Source organism: Lemur catta, chromosome 12, assembly GCF_020740605.2.
Source record: "Lemur catta isolate mLemCat1 chromosome 12, mLemCat1.pri, whole genome shotgun sequence".
Lineage (NCBI taxonomy): Eukaryota > Metazoa > Chordata > Mammalia > Primates > Lemuridae > Lemur > Lemur catta.
Genome location: NC_059139.1, coordinates 41,595,699 through 41,617,921, shown reverse-complemented (window position 1 = coordinate 41,617,921; position 22,223 = coordinate 41,595,699). Strand labels below are relative to the sequence as shown.

At 37.1% G+C, this 22,223-nt stretch overlaps 1 protein-coding gene and 1 non-coding gene across 2 annotated transcripts in view; one reads left to right on the top strand and one right to left on the bottom strand.

The window, feature by feature from the left end:
* NLN (neurolysin) overlaps window positions 1–22,223 on the bottom strand; it is an 84,346-nt gene that overhangs the window by 53,808 nt on the left and 8,315 nt on the right. Inside the window, exon 2 of the mRNA XM_045565836.1 lies at window positions 3,322–3,581. Within this exon, the coding sequence (XP_045421792.1) occupies window positions 3,322–3,581 (260 nt within the window). The remainder of the gene's footprint in view (window positions 1–3,321; window positions 3,582–22,223) is intronic.
* LOC123648722 lies at window positions 3,953–4,014 on the top strand. Its single transcript, XR_006738742.1, has one exon. It is a non-coding gene; the product is annotated as a U7 small nuclear RNA (small nuclear RNA).

Here is a 22,223-nt window from a genome sequence, read left to right as displayed (position 1 = left end):
TGAACAAGGACGTGCACTGAGTACTTACCAAAGTACATCAAGGGTGTAATTTATTAACTGGGAATGTAGGAAGATAAAGACATGGTTCCTATACTGAGGCATCTTACAATCTGGGATGGGGGAAAGTGTACATCAAAAGATAAGGAACAATACAGGACAGAGCACACGAGTTGTTAAATGAACGTGATACTGTCCTAACTCAGAGGCTGCAGCTAGCCTGGGCAAGGGCTCTAGGTAACGTGTATGGAGAAGGCTGGACCTCAGAGGAGGTAGAAAAGCAGAGAATGCAAGCTAGGGGACAGGCAGAGACAGGATGGCCAAGAAACACGCAGACCAATTTAGTGGGAGGGGTTTCTTTAGAACTTTTAAACTTTTTACTACAGACTCCATAGAGAATCTAATCAAATTATGGATCCGACCTCAAAGGCACACAAACATATCAACATTAAAAATTCCATATAATTTCAGAGGATTCCCAGAAATCTAAGTGGATACATCCAGTAAATAGCTAGATATTGGGGATATTCCTATAAAATAATGATGATAATTTAGTCTGCTTTAATCTTCACATGTTAAAGTTGGTTCTTGGGTTTTTCACACATCTGTATTTTGACTTTAATTGGGCAAAAATCTCCGATGTCAGTGAAATAACCAATACTATAGAACAAAAATGTGTATGGCTTACAGTGATGGCTGTGGCTATGCTGTGACAATAAATACATTTTAACTTTATTATCTTCAGTATATTGAAGCTATTATATATATAGGTAAAATTTACACATGTGATATATAGTAGACAATAGAGCTATCCTTTACACACCAAGAAAGTGTACAGTTAAACAAGCTGCCTTACTCATATCAGCCCTCTTAAAATACTGCTACAAATAAAGTTGTTTAGAAATATCTGCCACAAATATTAGAATAAATCCATATGGTATGTTTTTGAAGATCCAATTACATAATTATGCTTTTAGGATTTAAAATATAATTTTATATCTGTTGGGTAAGGGAAGAATAGAAAAGAAGATTTAAAATCTGACATATAAAGCACTTATTTAAGTGATACAGTTAATTGTGCAGTTGCAATTTCTGTTTATAAATATTTTTAAAAATTAGCTCAAAAAGATATGATGAAGGAATCAAAATTGCTCAAGAACTGAAATGAAACAAAATGTAGGTGGCTAAAACGGGAATTAAACAAACAATAACGTTGAAAGCCATTTCCTTCCTTACTTTGCCACAAAGACCTGGAGCCTGACTTACGCTCTCACTGCCAAACTAGAAACAATGCTGATGTCCACTACCTGACACTAGACAAATGAGGTTTTAACTGCTATTGTAGGAGGAAGCATGATGAACTCTGAGAACATGCACAGATAAGAGAAAGTTAGTTTTTAAGAAATCTCTTCCCAAACTCAAAAAATTTTATCACTAACCCATAAAAATAAATTTATGGAAGACTAAGAACAAATATCACGAACCTGAAGATATGTTTAAAGATCTATATTGGAGGACAAAACCAGAATTTAAATTCTTTTAAAAAGATTATGTTTGCATTTTCCCCCACTGATTTTTATATCAGTCAAGTGCCTAAGTTACTAAGCTGGCAAACCCTCTTGTCTATAGTGACTGAAGAAGTGAGCACCTGAACCAAGGACAAAGCACATCCAGGTGGTACACGCACATGAAGTTGCCTGCTGGAAAAGCTCTGCTGAATAGGGACCAACTCCATCCCTTTGACTTTGACCAATGAGACCAAGCAGATCCTTTTATTCAAGAGTTTAAACGTGACTTGTAACAAGATTTAGTGGCCATTAACGAGAGTGAGGCAGTTGGCAGTATGGGCAGAAACTGAAACAAATGCTGAGATATGAGAAAATAGCCAAGTCCTTCTCACAGTAGAACACAGGGTAGGGAACTCTTGGTGATGAAGGTTAGCTGGGGCAAAAAGATGCCCAGGTCACCAGGCCTGTGCTGGACTCTGACAATCTTCCAAATTCCAGAATGCATACGAATGTTTATGATATCCAGTTCTGCAGCTATCTTATGTTCTCTTATCCAAGCCTGGATACACTGATAGGGTTGATTAGTCATAATTATCCTTCAAAATATGTCCAATGGGGTGGGGAATCTGTGGCCTTGGGGCTACCTGTGGCCTTCTGGATCCTTGAGTGCGGCCTTTTGACTGAATCCAAATTTTACAAATAAATCCTTTTAATAAACAGATTTGTTCTGTGAAGTTTGGATTTGGTCAAGAGGCTGCACTTGGGGATCTGGAGGGCTACATGTGGCCTTGAGGCTGTAGGTTCCCCACTCACAAGCTGTGGAAAATAGAGAAATGCATAAAGAAGAAAGTAAAAATTAACTGTAAACCCATAAGCAAGGATACTAACCACTGTGATGGTTAAATTTTATGTGTTAACTTGGAGAGTGTTTTTGGTGAGATTAACATTAAAATTGGTGAACTTGAAGTAAAGCAGATTGCCCCCCATAATGTGGGAGGGCCACATCCATTCAGTCGAGGGCCCAAAGAGAACAAAAAGACTGGCCTCTCTGAGCAAGGGAGAATTCTCTAGCGGGTTGCCTTTGGACTCCATCTGCACCATCGGCTCTCCTGGGTCTTCAGCGTACTGGTCTTCAGACAAACTGGAGCATCAGCTCTCCTGTTATGGAGGCTGCCAGCCCACACTGCAGATCTTGGACTCACCAGCCTCCACAATCGTGAGCCAATTCCTTACAATAAATCTCTCTCTTTCTCTCACACATATACATTGGAGAATCCTAACAAAACCATTAATAAAATTTGTTTATTTTCTTTCATCTTTCTGTGTTGTCCTTTTCCCCATGTCATGAAATACTGCTTCTAAACCCTGAGTTTAATGGTTACATAGTATTGTAATGTTTCATAATTTATTTAACCATTCTATTCATTGACATTGGGGGTTGTTTCTAAGCCTTTGCTATGATAAAGAGTACCTATTTATACATAAATTGATACATGAATTTTGCCAATAGCTGATTATTTCCTTAGAATAAGTGCCTAGATGTGGAATTATTAGGCTAGGGTATGAACTTCTTAAAAGTTTTGACCTATGTTGTCAAAATGTTCTCCAGAAAGCAGTGTAACGAGCGTACATTTCACAGCGCCTTTGCCAACATAATAAAATTTTAAAATCTTAGGTAACTGAATTCTAAGCAATTAATTAACCATTATGTAAAAATCAATCTCTTGTAAAACTGGAAATGTGAAAGACAAAAAGCATAAAATGGTTTAAGACATCCATAAAATAAAATATTGATGTGCTTTTGCATCCTACTCACCTATATATTTTACTTCTACATCTGCCAGTGCCTGCAAACAGTTTTCGTAAGTTACTTCCTTGATATCGAGCATTCCAACAGCATCATACACCTCTTTGGTCTGCACAATGAGCTCCTCAGTTCTTGTTTTAATTTGTTCTGGTGAAAGATCCCATCTTAAAAGATTTCTGCCAGCCGCAGTATAGGAAGACATTGCCTGAAGAGGAGACATCACTTCTCTTCCTAACGTCATTCTGAGTAAAATCCTGGAACCACCAACTCTACAAAGAATTAGAAAAAAATAAATAAATAAAAATTAGGGACTTCTGCTGGTCCAAAGTCAGCATGCAAATGTGTATTGTAAAATTAATTTTAAATTAAAAAGAAATTAAAAAAACCTGAGCAAATTCTCTCAGGTGAACACGTGTATAAAATACCTTTGTATTTTTCATTTTTCTTGAATAATTATAGTTTTAATGGAATTCATATGATCCAAACACTGAATTGTTAACTAAATCATATAGAAAAAAAGTTAGGCATTAGAGATATAATAATTGTCCTTTATGAATTAAACAAGTAATCCTTCTTATTTCAATATTTTTTCCTGTGCTAACTTCTACCTACTATGCATACAGACTCCAAAAAACTCTGCAAGTATTATAGCTCTTTTAGAATTTGTCTAGTAGGTTTTCCAGTTTTTACCAGAAAACCCTCCATGGGGGGTAAAAAAAAACTTTGCAGGTTTAGCAAGGAAACATTTAAGATGTTCTCTTTTTATCCTGAACACCATTTTTTTAAAACCAAAACTTCACATAAATCAAGAATAACAGTTTGAATTTAAGGCATGGAAAATAAACTCTGATATAGCTATGGCATTGTCCTAAAAGAAAAAAACAATTGTTAAGAATGATACCAATTCTTTACTCTCTTAAAACATTCATATTAATAATATTGATGCCATATGTATCTATCTCTCTCTATATGTGTATGTATATATAACTTTAGAGCTTATAAACAAAAATTTTATATTTACGAGCTAACATTTATTGTGTGTTTAGGCATTGTTCAAAATGCTCTCCATGCAGTTTAACTCGCCCAGTCCTTCAACAACCCTGCGAGTTACATACTGTGGTTTTACTGAAGAGAAAACTAAACCACAGATAAGTAACTTGCCCCAGGAACCATAGTTAGTTTTATGGTGGGAGCTAGGATTAAAAATCATGCAGTATGGATCCAGAACCCACATTCTTAACCACTATGGTAAACTTCATTTCTATTACCTTGAAGAACCTCAAAATGACCTCATGAAGTAGGCAGGGCATTACTGTATTCTCTTTTAATAGATAAAGCAATTGAGCCTCAGAGAGACTAAGTGACTTGTTTAAGGTCATTCACCCAACAAATATTTACGAGTATGTACTGTGTCTAGTCATGGTGATACAATGACAAATTGGCCGGGACTCTGCTATTCTGATATAGGAGAAAGGACAAATGGATAAACATGCAATTATACTACATTGAGATGAGTGCCTTAATAAGGGTAAGCAGAGAGCACTCTGAACAACCACAGGAGAGACATCTGCTCTGGTTTTGGGACAGGAAGTGTGTATGTCAAGGAAGATTTTCTATAAGGAGCAACGAGCAAGCCAAGATCTAGAACAGTGTAGAAATTACCCATAGGCCAAGGCCATAAGGAGAGAGAAATTGAAAAGCTAAGTAAGGACTAGCAAATGAAGAACCTTGGGAATCGTTACAACATCCACCCTTATTCTGAAGGCAATGGCAGAGCCATTGAAGGGTTTTGATTACATGAGAGATGTGACAAGATTTACATTTTAGAGAAATCACTGCAACATAGTGAGTAGAAAGGTTTGTAAAAGGGAGATCATCCTAGAGCGAAGCTGTCACTGCAATTGGGGCACATGATTAGTGTATACTAAACTAGGAAATAGGGGGAATTGGAGTGATTTAAAAGCTATCCAGGAGAGAGAATCAATATGACTTGGTACTGAATGGATGTAGGGGTGGTGGTGAGAGAGCCAAGGGAGTCAAGGGCAAGGTGGCTTTTGGAGGAAATAGAGAAACTCAATTTTGGACATGCCAAGCTTGAAACGGCTATGGTGTATGTAAGTAGAATTCATTAAGATTAAATAGTGATTGTACTTACAGGGATGGTTGAACTGGCCCAAGGGAGTTTGCAGAGTGAGAAGAGAAAAACATCTATGCTCTAACTCTGGTATAATCAATGAGGTGGAAAGAAAACCAGGCCAAGATAGTTTCTAGGTAAAGTCGTGAAAAGCAAGCAGTGAAAAAGGTAGGAAGTACACAACTAGACTGCAGTCTCCAGTAAGAGAACGCCACTGCTGACTCTGGCGAGAGCAGTATCAGTGGAGTTCTAGGGCTGTAAGGCACATTACTAAAACTGAGTACTGAGAAGGTGGTAAAGAACTAGAGTAGAGAGAGTGCACCTAAGCAATCCTGTATAGATTTGGCTGTGAAAATAAGGAGAGCTGAAGCAGTGTAGCTAGAAGGGGCTGAGGCATAGAAAAAATATTAATACATTGCTAAGATAGGAGAGACATGAATACTGACTTCCTCAACTGTCTCTCTACAACCACTCATGTCTCTTTTGTGTGAAACATACTGGTTGATGCTTACATTCAAGGCTGGCAGACAATTTTCTAATATATTTTCACTTTCTTCTTCTATCAGTTTAGCTACATACGAACTGAGGGTTAAGTCTGTTTCAAAACCTGTTAATGCCTATTATACTTGTTTTAGTGTAATTTAAATATTGGGCTGATTCAATGTATACAAAATAAGGGATTTATTACTAATATTTCTAGATAGGTGAAAAGTTTTACAAATACTTTTTAAAAGACAGTTAATTAAAAAAAAATTAACCCCCACAAAAAAACTTGTCCTTATAAAAGATTGGGAAAAGAACTGTGAAGATTTAGAAGGCTTCTGAATTCAGACAGATAGCTAACATATGTCTTTAAGTTCTTTTCCCACTTTAAAGAAATTGAAACTAGAAATCAAAGATGATGCATTTTAGGTATAGTCAATGCAAGACAGATAGTGAGGAATGCCATCAAGTCATTCATACTTAACAAAAGGCCTTAGTCTTAGATCAAAAGATTTGGGAATAAATATATATTTATGTTTTAAATTTGAACATAATATTTAAGAAATTTATCATTTTTTATGATTCTACTTGAAAGCACTTCTTTAACTAATTATTAAAATATTTACATAAAGCAAGATCCTATAGAGGTAGGAAGAAATGGGATATAAAACGTGAGCAAAGCAATTTGTTTTTGATAGGAAGAGAAACAATGGTCTTAGTAAAATCAATAAAACAGTAAAATGGGAGTAGTCAGGTTATAGTAAAAATGTGAGATATTTGAATTAAGAATTCAAAGATTAAGCAGTATGGCAAGATCCAGGGTATTTTCCTGGAAGTAGATGATTAATATAAACAAGTGGAAGATGCAAAAAAGCGAGAGTCTAGTTGAGATACATTGTCTATCTATGTGAACACTGGAGTCTGCAGATGACGGGTGGCCCTAGGAGCAGGAAGGAAGAGTGAACTAGGAACCAAAGTCTTTGAAGAAAGGAGAAGATCAACCAGGTGATTGAGAGAGGACATCATGAGCAGGGTAAAAAATGGTAAAACTAGATTGTGAGCCTTAAAGGTGTTTTTCATACAATGGCGAAGTGTTGGGCATCACTGCAGGTAGAGGCGGCTCCTGAGGAACAAAGATGCTCATCTTTCCTCCTTACTTTGTGGTATGGGGTATAGAAGAAAGAGAGATATATGGGAAGTATTTTCTTCAGGGTAGAGTGGCTTTTGGATTTTGGTAAAGGTCAAGAAGAGAAAGGAAGATCTAGGGAAGGGTGTGTAAAAGTAGAGGAGTTCATTTACCATGAGGCAAGGGTTCCGGAAATAACAATTGAGAAGTTCAGAGTGTAGCAGATGGTTACATACACCTCTTCTCCTTGTCTAATTACACACACATTTTCTGCCCAATACCCATACACCCCCCCGCCCATAGTCCATCTTCTCTGAAGGTGGCGGCTCCTGCCCTCAGAACTCTCACTAGGAATGCTGTGACATATGGGTCTCATGCCCACAGAGGGCAACTGAGTAACCTTGTGTCCTTGATTGCAGCTGGCAGCTATCCCATGAGAAAGAGTGGAATCTGATTTATATAAAATAAACACTATGAAATGAATGGCAGAATAAATATTTAATGACATCACTGAGCCCCTAGATCAACTAATTCTAAGCCCTAACCTAGAGACAGACTTTCCAGTTATGAGTCAGTAAGTCCCCTCTACTGTTTAAGTCAGTGTGAACATGGTTTCCTATTATCTGACTCATATAGGATCCCAACTGATTAAGGAATGAAAACCAATAAAGGAATAAGCATAAAAAAGAACAACAGGGCTGGGTGCTGTGGATCACGCCTATAATCCCAGGACTTTGGGAGACTTAGGCAACAGGATTGCTTGAGGCCAGGAATTCAAGACCAGCCTGGGCAACACAGTGAGACCCTGTTTCTAAAAAAAAAAAAAAAAAAAAAAAAAAAGCTGGAGGATATGGTGATGCACACCTGTAGTCCTAGCTACTTAGGGGACTGAGGCAGGAGGATCACTTGAGCCCAGGATTTCAAGGATACAGTGAGCTATGACTGAGCTGCTGCACTCCAGCATGGGTAACAGCAGGACCCTGTCTCTAAAAGAAAAAACAAAGAAAGAAAAAGAAAAGCAGTATGGAGGTCACAGTACAAGAAATGACGAATGACTAGAGAGTCTTACATGCTTGGTGTCAGCACAAAATAACAGGGATGTGATGTTCAGTGTATGGAGTTGGCTGAAAATTTCCAAAGTAAATTATTCCTGCAACCTCTCATGGATACACAGAACAGAGGCCTTTAAGAAAGATTCAGACACGACTATGACTGATTGTGCGTCCATGGAAGTTCCAGTACAGGGGAAAGGGTTGGCCCTGAGATTACAGAGTTGTGTGAACTGTAAACAGAAGAACAATGACTAAAACATAGGAATTCTGCATCTTAATATCCTGTTCTTTCACCACTCCTCTTAGTATGAATCAATGACTATGGACAAATTTTCATTATTGTTAAAAGTTTTAAAAGAAAATTACTTTAAGCTTTTCACTAATAAGATGACCTTCACTGGTTTTCATTTATTTCCCAACATTGACCAAAAGATTGAGTGTTTGGTCACAGTATATCTGATTTTTTGTCTGTTAAGTTTTATTTTGTTTTTAATTGATGCATAATAATCATACCTATTTATGTGGTATTAGTGTGATGTTTTGATACACGTATACATTGTCTAATGATCAAATCAGGGTAATTAGCACTATCTATCATCTCAAACACGTCATTTCTTTGTGGTGAGAACTCAGTTAAATTGATAAAGACGTCAGTACCTCCGCCTTGTCTGAATGGATACACTCTTGTACAGTTTCCATTGCAACTAATGAAAAGCTGTTTCTCTCTTAATGTAATATTATTCCCTGATCATGGAAGGGTTAAAAAGAAACAAAACTTAGAAATCATGATGTCAGCTGGGCTTGGTGGTACACATCTCAGGAGGCTGAGGCAGGAGAATCACTTGAAGCCAGGAGTTGAGGCCAATCTGGAGATCCTGTCTCTAAAAAAAAATTTAAAAATTAGCTGTGCATGGTGGCACACACCTGCAGTCCCAGCTACTAGGGAGGTTGAGACAGGAAAATCACTTGAACCCAAAGTTCAAGACTGCAGTGAGCTATGATTGTGCCACTGCACTACAGCCTGGGTGACAGAGCAAGACCCTGTCTCTAAAAAAAAAAAAAAAAAAAAAGCAAGCAAGAAAGAAATCATGATGTCATGGGTCAATAGAACAAATTAAAATTTTTATCTTAATGCCTTCTTTTCTCACCTTCTAAAAATTTACCTTAATTCCTTCTTTTCAGGATTTATAATTCTTGTTACCAAAGAAAAGGAATGGAGATGGGGGATTCTTTATATTTCTAATTAAAATATTTTGATCTACTGAGTATTTTCCTTCTGCAATTATGTCTGCTTTTCCTCTTCTACCATCATTTTGCTGAATCCCTCATCTTCTCATTTGTTATGTTTTCATGCTCATTCAATGCTTTGGATGCTGATCTCTTCTTCCCTTTTTGGCGCTGCCGCCCCTGGAGAACTAACTGCACCTGGGTTGGAAACCAGCAACCAATGCACCACAGTCATTCTAGCAGCTATGCTTGTACTTTTGAGAATCTGAAGATTTTCATTGACTTTTTTGCACCTGAGAGTTACCATAAGCCAAAAGCAGGCAACATAGCACGAGCCTGTCTTTTTCTATAGGAGTTATTATGCACAATTATTTGAAAATGAAAATGTAGATCAAATCTGAGATTCTGACTATCTAATTAAACACTAGATTTTTTTTCTTACACAAACTTCCAGGCTCTTTATTATTTCTGTCTCAACCATACCTTCATAACTGTCTCCTCTATCTTTAAAACAATTTTCAAATCACTGTGAAATTTCTATCCTTTTTTTACTCCAGCTTTGGAAATTTTTCCTCCCTTGGCTTCTGTGATAATGATTCTTCTTTTCATTCTATGTCTCTGGCTGTTCATTCACAATTTCTATCATCTGCTGTTTTTTGTTTTTATTTTTTTAGCCCCTTCCTTAGGATTCCTTAATGCTCTTCAGGATTCAGTTCTATGCCCTCTTTTCCTCTCTGTTCATTTTGCAAACTATTCCTATTCTACTTACCCAGGAGGCTCTTTCAGATGCCTTCTGATCCATTCTCCAGACAGCAGGCAGAGAAATTTTCCTAAACTGTAAATTTGACCATGGCACTCCTTTTCAGTGGTTCCCCAGTGACTTCAGGATCAAGTTCAAGCTACTTTGCTTCTCCTGTACCTGCCCCTAGCTACCTTGCTGGCTTTCTCAATGCCATTCTTTTGCCCTCAAATCTATGTTCCACACATAATGAACTACTTTCAAATTTCCCTCAAATTATTAAGCTCTCTTTAGGCTTTTGCAGTGTTTTTTCCTTTGCCTGGAACACTTTTCCTCTCCCTCACCTGAGGAACATCTCTTTCATTCTTTTTTTTTTTTTTGAAACAGTCTTGCTCTGTCACCTGACCTAGAGTATAGTGGCGTTTAGCTCACTGCAACCCCAAACTCTTGGGTACAAGAGATTCTCCTGCCTCAGCCTCCCGAGTAGCTAGGACTATAGGTGTGCGCCACCACACCCATCTAATTTTTCTATTTTTTGTAGAGATGGGGTCTTACTCTTGCTCAGGCTGGTCTCAAACTCCTGACCTCAAGCAATCCTCCTGTCTCAGCCTCCCAGAGTGCTAGGATTACAGGCGAGAGCCACCACACCGCTGGCCTATCCCTTTCATTCTTATATTTCAGATCTCAGCTCAGACTTCCCCCTTTTCTGGAACTCTTCCTTGACTATTTCAGGTTGTTTCAGGAATTCTTCCTCTGTGCTTCTACAGTACTATACACATACACAGACCACAGCACCTACCATACTGAACAGTATTCACCTATCTACTTGTCTGTGTCTCCAAAAGACCTTGAGCAGAGATTATATCTTAGCGATATTTGCAGACCCTGAATCTAACACACTTTGTGGTACACATATACTTTAACTGGGACACGTTTACCAAAAAAATTCTGCTTAGGCTTATTTAATACTTTTCTTCAGCTGGGTATGGTGGCGTGCATCCATAGGTCCCAGCTACTTGGGAGGTGAGGTGGGAGGATCACTTGAGCCCAAGAGTTCAAGGCCAGGCTGGGCAACATAGCAGGACCCTGTCTGTAACAATAATAATAATGATAGTAGTAATACTTTTCCTCTATTATTTACATGTCCCATATACAAGTAGTTCCAACCTGAGAGGGTTTAGCTTCCACAGAGCATTATATAAAGCCCTGATCTTCAATTAGTGAAGGTGATGCAGGCTGGCTATAATTTCATATATTGGATACTCAAGCATCCTGAATGTTTCTAATAATTTTTCTTCCAAATGGACTACTGCATTGAGGAATCCGGTTCAGGAGTAATGCTCAACAGTTATTGAGCCCTCCAATTTGGGTACTTACAGTCTCCTGACAAAAGTAAGCATCTGGTACTTGAGTCACTGGTGTTCTAGACAACGAACTTTTTCATTTAAGAATCTCTAATTTGGTTAAGGATCAAATTGTTTTATGCACAGAATGTTCTAGAATAAAGTGCGTAAGCATAAGTCAACTTTTACCAGTAAACAGAGACTTGCATCCTTAGCCAAAATTGTTACTTTTGATGTTCTTTAGTAGACTACAAAGAATTAATGTTCAGAAAGACCATTTTAGCTTGGTTTCTGAGTTTATAGAAAATGAGAAGGAGTTTGTATTTACATACAGTTAAATATGATAAATGCACTCATTCCCACCTACTTTCTTTTACTTTTAAAGAGATGCCCCCTAATCTACGGTCTTTAGCTTCTACACCCTACAAATTTCCCACTTACTCTCTCCACTTCCTTGCCTATCATTAATTCCACTAAAAGTGCTTTGGCAAGAACCTCTTTCCTGGTTCTTCTTCCACTTTCTGATCGTTTCTTATTAGTCTCCTTTGTGGGCTTCTCCTTCTGTACTCTCCCATGGTTCTGTGCTTTGTGTTCTCTTTTTATTTTATTTATTCATTCTCAGAGCCTTTCACTCCTAAGGCTTCAATGGCCACCTATAATCATCTATTGTAACTCCAATATTGCCACTCTCCATCTAGGCACCTTGGCTAGAAACCTGCCCACATATGATTGGTGTATATCATCATCAACCCTAATATTTTTTAAAAGCTATTAATGTGCCAGGCACTACACCAAGCGTTTAAATGCATTTTCTTATTTAATCCTTCCAGCAAACCAAGAGGCAAATATTAACCCAATTTTACTCGGTATAGCAAAGTAAAGTTGCTTGCTCAAGGTCACATAGCAGGTGTGCAGCTGGGATTTAAACCCAGGCCTGACTCCAGAGCCCATATTCTTCAGTATGCTATCCTGACATTGCAACTGTATCCCAGAAAAGGACAACATCAAGTTTCTGACCAATTGCACGTCCCTGATCTTCCATCCTGCTTTTGATGGAGAGAGAATAAGGTAAGTTAAAGCACACATGCTTACATGACAGGTCTGATGTGTTATCTATACCGCTCCCTGAGGGAGTGCTGCAAGGAGTGCCCCACTTCAGCTTTCTTCCAGCTCTGAAAAACAGGCCATGTAGGCTTAGGCGGCTTTTAGTTACCGATTTCCAAAGAGTAAAGCAACTCAAACTGGGATGACCTGGATGGCTGCCCTTTGCACCCAGGTCTCATTCTTTTCCAGAGCTCTTTAATTAACTGTTCTTAGGTAATCAATAAACCACCTGAAAAAAATGTACTCCCAGGAAGTAGCAAACTTACTTTTTTTTTCTTTTCTTTTTCACCACCTGAAGGGTGCCATACAAATTTCTTAAAGTATTGAAGCAAACAAATAATCTATTTTTCCTATTGATAAAGTTCAGCTGAAGTATTCTAAGAAAACTTTCTATGTAATAAATGCTGGTTCTTTATTCCCTTGTGATGTCTTGATAAGTGATATTGACTTGTTACCATCATCTGGAATTATGCCTACAATGTAGCCTGTATTACCAAAAAAATAAGGGTCTTTATAAAGGGATTTCTCATGAAATAAATCAGTTGATTCGGTCATTCCTTTAGCAAATATTTACTGATGGTACAAAGATAAGTAGACATAGTTACTGGCCTTCAGAAGCTTATAGACTTGCAGGGAAGAAACACAGAGATAGAATAGCAGGTAGCAAGTTCTAGTGATGAGGAGACAGCACAGGTTAACTCTGCTCTGGGGACTCTAGGAAACACTTCAGTGAGGATGTGACTTCTGAGCTGGCTGAGTCTTTCTAGATAACTATGAGGTATGGTGGGTACATGGATTTAATGGGGTATGGCCAGATGGGTGGTGGGGCTAAAATAGGTTGGACCCAGGCTATATCTTCTCAGTGAGTTTCATAACCAAGCTGATGATGGAAATATAATCCTTTAACTGGATTGGAAATTTTTTATGTACACTGTATTAAGATGATGGACAGTTTGTAGCTTAAAGACAGTACTGAATATTGGTGGCTGCTAAATCTTGCAAGAAATTTTGGGGCCATTTTTTCTGTTTTTCCTAATACGAGGTTCTTCTCTATCTTTCACTCTACACATACGTATATACACAAATAACCTTAGAACTTGGTTCTCTTCTTTCATACCATTTATATAAAATAATTATTTTATTATTATTATTCTTGGCTATTAATAAATAGCTATCAGAATTGATCTAGAGTATCACACTTCTATTTTATTTCAACCAGCATTGTGGAAGGTCTTCTAAACGTATTCCAGGAAATGTTACTCACATTAGGTACTTCTAACTGAAAATTCCTTAATTTCAATGTTTCAGGTTCTATATGTCAATTGTTATTATATGTTACTTGTTCTATACAACCTGTATTGAAAAATTAAAAATAAATGATACTTCTCTTGAAGATTGTTTTAGCCTTTTATCTGTAAGGAAAAAAGTATATGTTTATAAATTAAGCCCCTATGTAGCATCTGATGCTCAGTAAATATTTGTTGATGGAATTAAAAATCTATGTGAATACTGGGCCTTATCACTACCCAATGCCAGCCAGAGGTTGGCTGGAGATATGCCAGCAAGGCTGATTGATCTGATCCCCCAGGTCAGGGGAGGAATGAAAATATTTTCCTTCTAATTCCACTAGAATGTCAGCTCTTCGGGAGTGTGGTCCATGTCATAGTCATTTTTGTATTTCTTGGTAAATGTGGAAGAATGTGTTTAGCATAGCATATGTGTTTTAACTGTTCAATCGATGAGTATAGAAAAGTGATAAAAATCTAAATTAGTCTATCCTAAAATGATCCTTAAGTTCAGTCCAAGACACCAAGTACATAAGGCAAGTGATAAAGCAATCAAAAGAAGGTGCTAAAACAAGGATAGAGTTGTTGAAAAGAATTAATTAAGTGAGAGATACAGCATAAAGATATTCTGAGTCATGGAAAGATAATTTACAGCTATGGTAGGCCATGCTGCCGCCCCTTCCTGCCCCCCATGTGCCCTTTCCCCTCACCCCTCCCCCATCCGTGGAAAAATTGTCTTCCACGAAATTCAGGAAGGGAGGGTGCACAGCAGGAGGTGAGCAAGAGCAAAGCTTCACTGTATTTACAGCTGCTCCCCATCGCTCCCATCACTGCCTGACCCCCACCCCCAACCCCCCAAGTCCATGGAAAAACTATCTTCCATGAAACCAGTCCCTGGTGCCAAAAAGGTTTGTGGACCGCAGATCTACAGAACACGCCAGTACACTTGAAAAGCAAAGAACTACAATTTGACTGCTCTTGCTTCCACCTGCTGGTATAGGGAAGTAATTTTCTAGATTGGGCAGAAATTCTTTAGCAGCACTTGCAAAATGCTATGAAAACACTGAACTTTCAAAGTTCTCTTTCCAAGGTAGCATAGTACACTTCTTATCAACAGCCATTCACAAAAAAATGTACACCATGAACTTAGCCACAAATATTTTGAGAATAGATAAGAACTACCCTAGGCACGGAGACATTTCAGTCTTTATTGTGAGTAGCCTCTAGTGTCTGAAAAAGCCAAAAGCAATCAGTTTTCTTTCATTGAACAGCTCCTTTTTCGTATGGACAAATGCAGCATTTAAATTTGATGACTAGAGGGAGGACCTGCTAGCCTAGAGGGACTAGAATAACAACAAAAAAACTGACTACTAGAATGGCTAGGGCAACTATATTGGTCTAATCCTGGTCCTATATAGTGAAAACATATTATTTATTTTGGAAACAGTACCACATACAACCTCAGTGTGTATAACTTCCTCTATCAGTAAGACTTAAAAGTAGACCTAAGGAGGTTGTGTGGTGGGTACAATGTGTGTTGCTTCAGTGATGGATGCACTGACTTCACCACAATGTAATACATCAATGTAACAAAACTGCACTTCTACCCCCATGAATGTACACAAATAAAAAACAAATAGGAAAAAGAAAAAAAAAGTAGAACAAATTTCACAAAAGCACAAAGGTTCCTCTAGGAAGGAATAAGGATTTACCTTCATCTCTTTCTAAAATTATTCATGATCCATTTTAAAAAAGAAGGTATATTTATTTTATTTTAGATTTTATAATGGAAATAAGTCTTGTTTCCAAATTTCATTATATATAAATAAAAAAGGACTCTTCGAGTGTCCTTTCCAAGAAATGTGAATGAAAATAAATGCTAGAAAGAAACTGCTTGAGGACATGTGTGACACTAGAAATACTGGTATTATAATATTTATGCCCTTGACAAACAGAACTTTTACAAAAGGTTCATATTATACACAAAGTTATAAAGAATGAAACAGAAAACTCTCAGGATCTTTTTAAAAACTAAGTAACAAAAGATAATAGTTTAATTTCTCCTCATTTTGTATATGACAACTGGCTTAATGATTACAAATTCTAAATAAATTTATTATAACTCAACATGGAAAAATTTCCCTTCTTAAATCCTATCCCTGGCTTAAATCCTATCCCACCTAAGACCACAGAGCATCTAAAATCAAGTGCCACTTCGCAAAGGAAATCAAGGAGTTCCTTAATAATTAGTAAAGGGCCTATTCACATACATGGAAAATCACAACTCAAAAAAGACATTCATTCCACTTTTATTTTTCTCTTGAAACATGAATAAATTGCTTTTGGCACATTTAATTGGTGTTTGGGGCATACTTTTCATAATTGAAATCCTCAGTAAATTACTCAGGAAAATGAGTACATTTACTGCACTCACTTTTTCAGCACATTATTTAATACTCCTCTTTTAGTACATTTTTTAATACTTGGGCTTTTTTTTTTTCCATTTACACATGGTTATCTTATTGTGTGAATGATGATGCTTAGATCTTCATCCAAGGCCTGGATAAAAACTAGTTTGCTTTTCTTTTTAAGACTGGTTCAATAACAGATAACTATCTATTAATATTATTTCTACATGTGACAATGGTACTGTGATTGAATATATGGTTTTGAAAAAATACAAGGCAATCTACAGATTCAATGCAATCCCTACCAAAATACCAATGACATTCTTCACAGAAATAGAAAAAAAAAAATCCTAAAATTTATATGAAACCACAAAGACTCCAAATAGTCAAAGCAATTTTAAGCAAAAAGAACAGAGCTTGAGGTATCACACTACCTGACTTTAAAATATATCACAAAGCTATAGTAATCAAAACAGCATGGTACTAGCATAAAAACAGACACACAGACCGATGGAACAGACTAGAAAGCCCAGAAATAAATCCACTCATTTACAGCCAACTGATTTTTGACAAAGATTCTAGGAACCACAATGGAGAAAGGACAGTCTCTTCAGCACATGAAGCTGGGAAAACTAGATATCCACATGCAAAAGAATGAAACTAGACCCTTATTTCACCCTATACACAATAATCAACTCAAAAATGGATTAAAGACTTAAATATAAGACCCCAAACTGTGAACTACTGGAACAAAACTGCTGTGGTTTGTATGTCTGTCTCCTTTAAAACTCATGTTGAAATTTAGTCCCTAATGTACAGTAATAAGAGGTGGAGCCTTTAAGAGGTGACTGGGTCACAAGGGCTCTGCCTTCATAAATGGATTAATCCATTCATGAATTATGGGTTATCAAGGGAGTGGGTCTGTTATAAAAGCCAGTTTGGTTTTCAGTGCCAGCCCCCATGTGATGCCCTCCACCATGTTATGATGTAGTAAGAACGCCCTCACCAGATGCAGCCCCCTGACCTTGGACTTCCTAGGTTCCAGAACTAAAAAACTAAATTCCTTTTCTTTATAAACTGCTCAGTCTCAGGTATTCAATTATATAACAGAAGATGAACTAAGACAGAAAATACAGGGGAAAAGCTCCATGACATTGGTCTTGGCAGTAATTTTTTGGATATAACCCCAAAAGCACAGGCAACAAAAGCAAAAATAGACAAATGGTATTACATCAAACTCAAAAAGCACAGCAAAGGAAATAACTGACAGAATGAAGAGAAAGCTTACAGAATAGGAGAAAATATTTGCAAACTATACATCAGATAAGGGGTTAATATACAAAATATATAAGTAACTCAGTCAACTCAATGGCAAGAAAACAAATAACCAAATCAAAAAGTGGGCAAAGGACCTGAATATACATTTCTCAAAGAACGACATATAAATGGCCAACAGGTATATGAAAAAATGCTTAACATCAACAGCTGGGAAATACAAATTAAAACCATAATAAACTATCACCTCACACTAGTTAGAAAAGCCATTATCAAAAAGAAAAGATAGGCTGGGTGCAGTGGCTTATACCTGTAATACCAGTACTTTGGGAGGCAAAAAGGATCATTTGAGGACAGGAGTTTGAGATCAGCCTGGGCAATAGCAAGACCCTGTCTCCACAAAAAATAAAAAAAATCAGCCAGGCATGGTGATACCCACCTGTAGTCCTAGCTACTTGGGAGGCTGAGGCAGGAGGATCACCTGAGCCCAGGAGTTGGAGGCTGCTGCAGTGAGCTATGATGATGCAACTATACTCTAGCCTGGGTAATGGAGTGAGACTCGGTCTCCAAAAAAAAAAAAAAAGAAAAGATGTGGCAAAAAGGGAACACTCACACAGTGTTGGTGGGAATGTAAATTAGTAGAGCCATTATAGAAAATAGTATGGAGGCTCTTTGAAACTTAAAAATAGAAAACAGAACTACTATATGATCCAACAATACCACTATTAGGTATATATAAATTTTTAAAAATGAAATCAGTATGTTGAAGACATATTTGTACTCTCAGGTCCATGTTCATTGCAGTGTTATTCTCAATAGGCAAGATGTGGAATCAACTTATATGTCCATCAATGGATGAAAGGATAAAGAAAATGTATATACACACAGTGAAATATTATTCAGCCATAAAAAGAAGGAAATCCTGTCATTTGTGACAATATGGATGAATCTGGAGGACATTATGTTAACTAAAATAAGCCAGGAACAGAAAGACAAATATTGCATGATCTCCCCTATATGTAGAATCTAAAAGAGTTGATCTCATACTGTAGAAAGCAGAATGCTGGTTACCAGGGGCTGGATTGGTTGGAGTCAGGGAAAAGGGGTATAAATTAAAGAGATCTATTATACAATATGGTGATTATAGTTAATATATTGTATTCTGTTTAAGTTTTATTTTGTTTCTAAATAATACTAATAGTATATATATATGGGGTACAATGTGATGTTTTGATAGATGTATACATTGTAGAATGATCAAATCAGGCTAACTAAAATATTCATCACCTTAAATATGTAATGTTTCTTTGTGGTGAGAACATTTAAAATTCATTCTTTTACCTATTTTGAAATATACAATATATTATTATTATTATAGTCATTGTGCTATGTAATAGATCACCAAAAACTATTCCTCCTAACTGAAACTGAAACCCTTTGACCAACATCTCCCCTTTCCCTGCCCACACCCCATCCCCATATATTGTAGTCTTAAAAAATGCTGAGAGTGGATATAAAGTGTTCTCACCACAAAAATAACTATGTGAGGCAATGCATATGTTAATTAGCTAGATTTGGTCATTCCACATTGTATACATACTTCAAAACATCATGTTGTACACAATACTTCCAATTTTATCTTCCAATTAAAAAAATAAATTTATTTAAACATAAAGAAGATAAAACACTTTATCTCTTTGAGCTATATACTGAAATACTTAATGATTAAAATAATAAAGTGCTGTATTTCAAAATAATTGAAGGGAAGCAGCAGTATATAAAAAAGATTGGCATGAGCTGACAATTTTGAAGCTTGGTGATGTGGAGGTTCATTATATAACTGGTTTTGTTTATGATTGAAAATTTACATAATAAAAAGTTTTAAAATGTATTTAATAACTGTTCATGTACCTAGCTCTAGTTATTCTAAATCCAAACATGGGATCTGAAAACTGTATGAATTCAGCATTAAAACACTCATGCATATAAGCATATTGACAGGGATAATAAATGGAGAAAAGAGGGAAATGAAATCCCAGAGTACAAGTAAGAAAAAATACATTTGACCAATAAATGAGGATCCATAAAAATTCAGTTGGAAAGGGTTTTAGAAATCAATTAGTCCAAATCCTTAACTTTAGGGGGAAGCCCAGTGATGTAAAATCACAAGTAACTATAGGCCCAGACTTAAGCAATTTACTTTACTGCAGATATAATGAATGTTATATTAGAAACAGATTGTTAGAAAAGATTCAGATAATAACAGTTTCTAGTGTATCTAAAACTTGAGGTTGGCAACTTTGAATGTTGCAATCAGCTGGCATGCTACTTCATTTAGTTAACAGATAAGCCTTTTAGCTGCTGCTTGGACACTGTGAACCACCAATTCCACCACCATGGTAATGTCAAACATTTATGTAGCAAGCACTGTTCTAAGTGCTTTACATATGCTAACTCATTTAATCTTTCCAACAATTCTATGGCATAAACCCTATTATCATGCTCACTTTCAAAGATAAAACTGAGGCACAGAGAGGTTAAAAAACTTAACTAGAAATGGCTAATAACCCACGCAGTCTTGCTCCTGAGTCGATGCTGTTAAATACTATACTATATAGCCAATCACACTATCACTTGGGCATTTCTGTCATCTCTTTAAGTTGCCCACAGCTATGAACTGCACACAGCATCAGTGCCTGAAACTTGTCTTTATGTTCTCCTGTCCTTTTTCAGAGACAGGAAAGGACACGATCAGGGGCCATGGCCTTTATGGCACCATGTTGACCCATGCTGTGTCCTGACGTCCCTGTTGGTCTGGCACAGCAAACCATAGAAGCTACCAACTGTCATTACTTAAGTAAGAATGTTATCAACAGTCTGCCAGAGAAACGAAAAAAAAAACAGTAACACCCTGTAGTACATGTAGATATTTAGCAAATTTTACCTCAAGATGATAAAAATGATTTCAAATTGTCTGACCATCTACATATCAAAAGACTACTCTTAAACAGTAGGGAAGAGAGCTTCCTCACCAATAAAAGGCCGCTTTTCTTTTTTTAATATCCTGACAAAGATGGAAGATGAATAATTACTAACCTTAGGTCCTTTAGATTTGGAAGTCATATTGAAACCAAAAAAAAAAAAAAAAAGCACCTACTTAAATACAATACAAGGTCATTTATTTACTTATGAAATACTTATTATGCCCATACACTGCTTTGTTTTCTATCCATTCTGTTATTTACTCCTTACTTTACAGACAAAGAAACTGAGGTGGAGAGAGAAAGGGTGAGTTAATCGCTCCCAAGTCACACAGCTAAGTGCCAGATCTGAGCTGTGAACTATCGCATTCCAGAGCCAGAGCTATTTACTAAGCTTCCTCTTTCAACCTAAAAGTGTTATATTATTCTAATTATGTTACAAGCCAAACTTTTGGTTACCAAAAGAATAACAGAATTTTAGAACTGGAGGTCATCTAGTCTGATCCCACTTTCTACAGCAGCGCCTACGTGACTTGATGGAGTGTGGGTGGCAGGAGGGCGGAGTCTAAGATGATGACCATGTTTCTGCTCTGCATGGAGATGAGTGATAGTGCCAGTCATCAAGCTAGAGGAAGCAAGAGAAGCTTGTTAGACTGTTTCTTTCTCTTTTTTGGGGGGAGGTGGTGAGAAGACTGGGGGAAACAGGAGCTTTCATGTATTCAGATTTACATCTATTGAGTTTATAATGCTGGTGAGATATCCAAGTGGAGATACACAGCAGACATCAGGAGTGCAGGTAAAAGTAATAAGCACAGAGCTAGTTGCTAAAGATAAAAGATACTCATTTTTTAAAGCCTCAAGGAACTTACTGGCTAGTATGGCAAAGAAACACATTAGACTTCATTTAGCAAATATTTATTGATCACTTATATATATCACACATAGATAATAACATTACATATAGTGTTGTAAATGTAATGTAAACTTAACATACAAGAGGTTATGGCTTGATAGAGGAACAACACTCAACACAGACTGGGGAGTCAGAGAAAGCTTCTTGGAGAGGGGTATGAACATGATTTATCCAGGAAAAGTTGGAGTGGGGTGGGTGGCGAATCATGAGAACAAATCTGGAAGAGTGGACTAGCAAAGGCCCAGGTTCAATCACTGGCATAGGGTTATAGGAATTACAACCAATTTGGAATTTAGAAGTGGGAACTGGGCAGAGACAAGGCTGGAAGGGCTGATTGGCAAGATTCTGTGGGATCTTTCTATGTCATGCTAGAGAGCTTCAACTTTCTATAGTAGGCAATAGAGAACCTGCAGTGAGAGGGTGAGATCTGTATTTTACCTAGGCACTCTGGTAGCTGGGAGGCATAGAAGGTCAATTACAGGGGGCAAAAACCAGTTAGGAGGCTGCCGTAATCCAGAGGAACACTGAGAGTTCAAAGTGGTGGTAGTTGTGGGACACAAAATAACAGATTCAAAAAACATTCAAGAGGTAAAACTGGCAGGACTTGGTAAAAGATAAGATGTCACCAAGTTTCTAGTTTGGGTGAGAGGGTGGAAGGTAGTAACACTGACAAAATGTAGTAAGTTTACCACCAGGTAGTAGAAAATTCAAGAGCAACAAGATCAAGTTTGGGGAAGTATTACCAGGGAAATTTCAGATGTTGATTTTTGAGCACATGCAAGACATGCCAGGGTGGGAAAGTGTGGTGATTTCACAACAGGATACGTGAACCTGAAGATT